At 33.3% G+C, this 5,138-nt stretch overlaps 1 protein-coding gene across 1 annotated transcript; it reads left to right on the top strand.

Moving 5' to 3' along the window:
• The first annotated feature begins 286 nt into the window (after positions 1-286).
• Positions 287-2,369, top strand: LOC142624876 (putative pectinesterase/pectinesterase inhibitor 21). Its single transcript, XM_075798609.1, has 2 exons — positions 287-1,337; positions 1,491-2,369. The coding sequence occupies exons 1-2, from the start codon at positions 287-289 to the stop codon at positions 2,180-2,182; spliced, it is 1,743 nt and encodes a 580-aa protein (XP_075654724.1). The 3' UTR covers positions 2,183-2,369.
• Positions 2,370-5,138: the final 2,769 nt, after the last annotated feature.

The following is a 5,138-nucleotide window of genomic DNA, read 5'->3' as shown; positions in this document are numbered from 1 at the left end:
ACCGTATAACGAGTAGTGTCTATTTTCTCCGGAATTTCTCACCTCACATTTGGTAACAGAAGAAACCGTCTATCAAATTATTCGCCTTATATATATCTTGCTCCATTGCCAATTATCTACAATACCAGAGCCCAAGGGGCATAGACAAAAACTGTGTCCAAGAAAGAGAGCCCCAGCAGCTCTGATAGGCAAAAAAATCAAAAAAATCAAAAATCAAAAAACAAAAACAATTCTCAGTTTTGAATTTATCTTTGAATCTTAGTATATACTTGATTGATTTATCAAAATGACTTTTGATGGATACAAGGATTCTTCCAACACTGGACACCAGAAGAAGAAGAAGATTGCTATCATTGGTGTCTCTTCTGTCCTTCTTGTGGCTATGGTGGCTGCTGTAGCTGTTGGTGTTACCCGTAACCATGGCTCATCCAAAACCGATGGCAATGCCAACAGTGGTGGAGAGGTCTCAACTTCAAATAAGGCAATCCAAACCCTTTGCCAGCCCACTGATTACAGAGAAACCTGTGAGAAGACATTGACCTCTGCAGCTGGAAACAGCAGCGACTATAAGGCACTTATCAAGGCGGGTTTCCAGGTCGCGGTTGAGGAACTCAACAAGGCAATAGCAAACTCAACCACATTGAGAGAGCTTGCTAAGGATTCCAGAACCAACCAAGCCCTTGAGAACTGCAAGGAGCTCATGGAATATGCCATAGATGATCTTCAAGAATCTTTCGCAAAGATTGGAGCTTTTGATGTTAGTAAGCTTGATGAGTTCCTTGCAGACCTCAAGGTTTGGCTCAGTGGTGCAATCACTTATGAACAAACTTGCTTGGACGGGTTTGAGAATACAACTGGTGATGCTGGTACAAAAATGAAACAGGTTTTGAAAACAGCACAAGAAATGACTAAGAATGGCCTAGCCATGGTGACTGAAACCACTCAGCTCTTGACCAATTTGAACATAGGAAGCTTGAGCAGGAGGCTTCTTTCTGATGAAGAGCAGCGCAGACTCCAAGAGCCGGCAGACCATTGGGTCTCTGAAGGGCAGCGCAGACTCCTTGCCGCCTCAGTAGATAGCGTCAAGGCTGATGTTGTTGTAGCCAAGGATGGAAGTGGCAAATATAAGACTATAAACGAAGCATTAAAGGACATTCCATTGAAGAGCAACAAGACCTTTGTGGTTCACATCAAGGCTGGTGTCTATGCAGAGCATGTGTTGATTGAGAAGCATATGACCCATGTCACGTTTATTGGCGATGGCCCTACAAAGACCAAGATCACTGGAAGCAAGAACTTTGTTGATGGAACCCCCACATTCAAGACTGCTACAGTTGGTAAGTTTTTTACACTACATTTATATAATCATTTCTATTTAGTATCTATTTTATGGATTGAATTAAAAATTTAAAAGTGTATACAAACTTATTTACCTCACTATTTTTAGTGGTACTAATTAATGCTTAATCACTTTTATTTGGTTGTTGCAGCTGTGGTTGGAAACTACTTCTTAGCCAAGAACATTGGGTTCGAGAACACAGCAGGAGCCGAAAAGCACCAAGCTGTGGCGCTCCGTGTGAGTTCCGACATGTCTGTCTTCTTCAACTGCCGAATGGATGGGTACCAAGACACCCTCTACGCCCATGCCCACCGCCAATTCTACCGTGATTGCACCATAAGCGGCACCATTGACTTCGTCTTTGGCAACTCAGCTACTGTGTTCCAAAACTGCACCATGGTTGTGAGGAAGCCAATGGATAACCAACAATGCATTGTCACAGCACAAGGCAGGACAGATAGGCGTGAGCCCTCAGCACTTATCCTCCAAGGTTGCACCATTGCAGCTGAACCAACTTACTTGGCTGTGAAAGATACCAACAGGGCTTACCTTGGTAGACCGTGGAAGGAATTCTCAAGGACCATCATCATGCAATCAACAATCGGTGCGTTTATTCAGCCTGAAGGGTGGTTGCCATGGATGGGTAGTTTTGGTCTCAACACTTGCTTCTATGCCGAGATTGGTAACAAGGGTCCTGGTGCTGATCAAGCCAAGAGAGTTGCATGGCGTGGTGTTAAGAAGATCACTCTGGACCATGCAGCGAAATTCACACCTGGACAATTCATTGGAGGTGATGCGTGGATTAAGCCCACTGGGGTTCCCTACACTCCTACCTTGCTGTAATTACAAGAGGAATTCATACGCCCAGCTAATGGCCAATCAGTCCTTTATACAAAGGATCCGAAGTGAACCACATCATACTAAATCATTTTTATCTAAGTAATTTTTTTTTCTTTTTTCTTTTTCTTTTTTCAAGTCTTTGATGACTATATACGTAGCATTATACTTTTAAGTAAATCAAACACAAATGAGAGAAATTTGTAACTTTGGAACTCTCAAGTTTGAGATCAAACATAGAAATTTATATACGATTCATGATTAATGAGATATCATTTTTTTTTTTTTAATTTGTTTGTTTATGAATTTTGCAATACTATTCCTCTCACGCAGTACAAAGTTTTTGTTTACTTTGCATGAATGTTGTTTTGTTAAATTGAAATTGGTGTTCTTTACTTAAAAATAAGAGTAAAGAATAACATCAATTCCAATTTAACAGTTTCAAATGTAATTAGTGTTGGCTCAGATTCATCGTAAAAGACTTATGGATCTATGACATAACCTATAAAAAATTATTTTTTTCTTCTCTATTGATCATGGATTAAATTCAATATTTCTATTGTTAAACGAAGAGTGATCACTTATAACAGAATTTGAAATTGATTCTTTTCTCAACTTTTTGGCTAAGCCTAGGATCAATGATTTACTTATATGATCGCTTGAATAAGTATATATGCAAACATAGAATTACTTTCTTTTAATTATTTTTATTTTATTTGTTTGATAGAGTTATTCTATCACTTATTATTATTTTTATTTTTATTATTATATATGCAATCATAGAATCACTTTTTTTTTAATTATTACTTTATTTGTACGATACAATTATCCTATCACTTTTATTATTATTATTATTATTATTATTAAGCAAAGTGCAACGAACTTGAGATTTTGTATGTTCGTATTGTGCTTTTTTTTTCTTTTTCTTTTTTTTACTTTATTCTTTTTGGATAAGATTTTTTTTTTAGAAGAATTGTATAGTGTTTTGATTGGATTGTTGGTGGTGAATACCAAAAGTAAACTCAGCTTGCCTTTTCCCAACTTTAACGGGCTGTCTTTGGGCCGTTTTGCTCCAATACATGAAGAACTCTGAGAGCCCAATACATGAAGAACTCTTGAGAGCCCAATTCTTTCTAATTAACCTTTTTAATACTTCATATTTGATCTGAATTCTAATTTTAAATTAATAAATTTTTTCTTTTAGAAAAATTTAACTTAATTCTTATAAATTTGAAATGTAAAGATTTGGTGATAGACAAAGTAGAGTGATGGACTATTAAATAGAGGGAAAAATATACTTTTCCCTCCTGTATTTAGGGTTGATATAAATTGCAAATTTACCAAAAAAAGAAATAATTAGCAACATTTAACAACATGATTATATTTTCAATGATTTATATAATAACAAAATTTCTCTCCAAACTAGTTTGGAAAGAAACCCTACAAACTTATCATATATCTTTATATTGAGTGTGAATTTTGAAAATCTAACCGTTAGATTGCATGTTCTTATTACATTCTTAATGTTTACAAAATTTCAAGAAGATCAAAGATCAATTGCTATGTCATCAAATAAATGTTATAATTTCAAGTTTTTGTAATTTAAAGTTGTATATAAAAAATAAGTTAATTGATCAAATAGTAAATAATATCCAATTTGAACGAAATTTGATATGTATGATAAGAACATAAGGAATATGAAATTCAACGGTTAGATTCTCAAAATTCACACCCAAAAAAGAAATATATGAGAAATTTGAAGAATTTCTCTCCAAACTAGCTAGTTTGGAGATAAACTTTGTTCTTTATATAATTTAAATTTTTTTTGAACAACATTATAATATTTATGTTACATTGTTCAATACAATTAGATCTTTAAATTCAATAAGTAAAACTTAGATATAATATCTTATGTACAACATTAGGTTCCCGAAAAACAATATGTCCACAACATTTTTACAACAAATTCTAAATAACAGTTTGTTACTGGTTGCTATTATTGGGCAAAAAAGTAATCTTAGTGTTAGGTTCAAATTTGAATCAATAACAACTAACTACCTATGATTTGTTGTGAAAATGTTGTGGACCTAGCACTTCTCTTAGGTTCCCTGATATAGTTAAACACTTGATTGTTTTGACCAATAAAATTTAGTAAATAGTAATATCTTTTTTAAGAAAGAATTAAATTCAAAATAGCTGAGTGTTTGAATTCAATTAAAAAATAAGACCTAAGTTTTACAGGAATTCAATTGGGTAACTTATTATACAAGTGTATTAGAGTAAAGTAAAAACGTTGTCACCATTGTTACCATTTCAAAATACACACGTGTACACGAGATTTGGGAACTCCAAGGCTTTATGCACTCAATTAATAAGTAATAACTCTTATCTTTGTTACAAAAAAACATACACAAATCAAAAAAGTTCACAGTTTCAATCAACTTATTCCTTATTCATTTTGTTTGTGTGCATACTCTACTTAGGGTGAGTTTGGTTGGACTTTTTGAAAAAGTGCATAATGAAAATGTTGAGTTTTGAAAAAGTGCATAATGAAAAAGTGATTTTTCAAAAAGCTGAGTGTTTGGTAAAAGCTGTTAAAAAGTGCTTTTTGAAAAAGCTGTTAAAAAGTGCTTTTTGAAAAAACTGAGTGTTTGGCTAAAGCTGAGTGTTTGACTAAAACTATAAAAGTTGCAGTTTGAGGGATAAATTACCAAAAATGACAATGTATATATAAGGGAGTTTATTTCATACTTAAATCAACTACTTCATATACTTACTAAATAATAATAATAATAATAATAAATTTATATTATTGGTATTATTTTAATAATGTTTGGGCAATTATTCTTTTTTAGTGTCATAATTATTTGTTATTACCATTAATGACTTCTTATTAATATTAATTAAATCTAAATAATTTTCATCATCATGAAGCACAAAATGAAAATGTAAAAAGATGATA

Source organism: Castanea sativa, chromosome 2 (genome assembly GCF_040712315.1).
Source record: "Castanea sativa cultivar Marrone di Chiusa Pesio chromosome 2, ASM4071231v1".
In the NCBI taxonomy this organism is placed as follows: Eukaryota; Viridiplantae; Streptophyta; class Magnoliopsida; order Fagales; family Fagaceae; genus Castanea; species Castanea sativa.
The sequence above is the reverse complement of the archived record's forward strand: the minus strand, read 5'-3'. Positions and strand labels throughout refer to the sequence as shown.

What these genes read in the sequence shown, in the direction of transcription:
- LOC142624876 (XM_075798609.1), top strand. Translation starts at nt 287, where the DNA reads ATGACTTTTGATGGATACAAGGATTCTTCCAACACTGGACACCAGAAG. An exon ending in ATTCAAGACTGCTACAGTTG is followed by an intron (nt 1,338 to 1,490) that starts GTAAGTTTTTTA and finishes TGGTTGTTGCAG; the next exon opens with CTGTGGTTGGAAACTACTTC.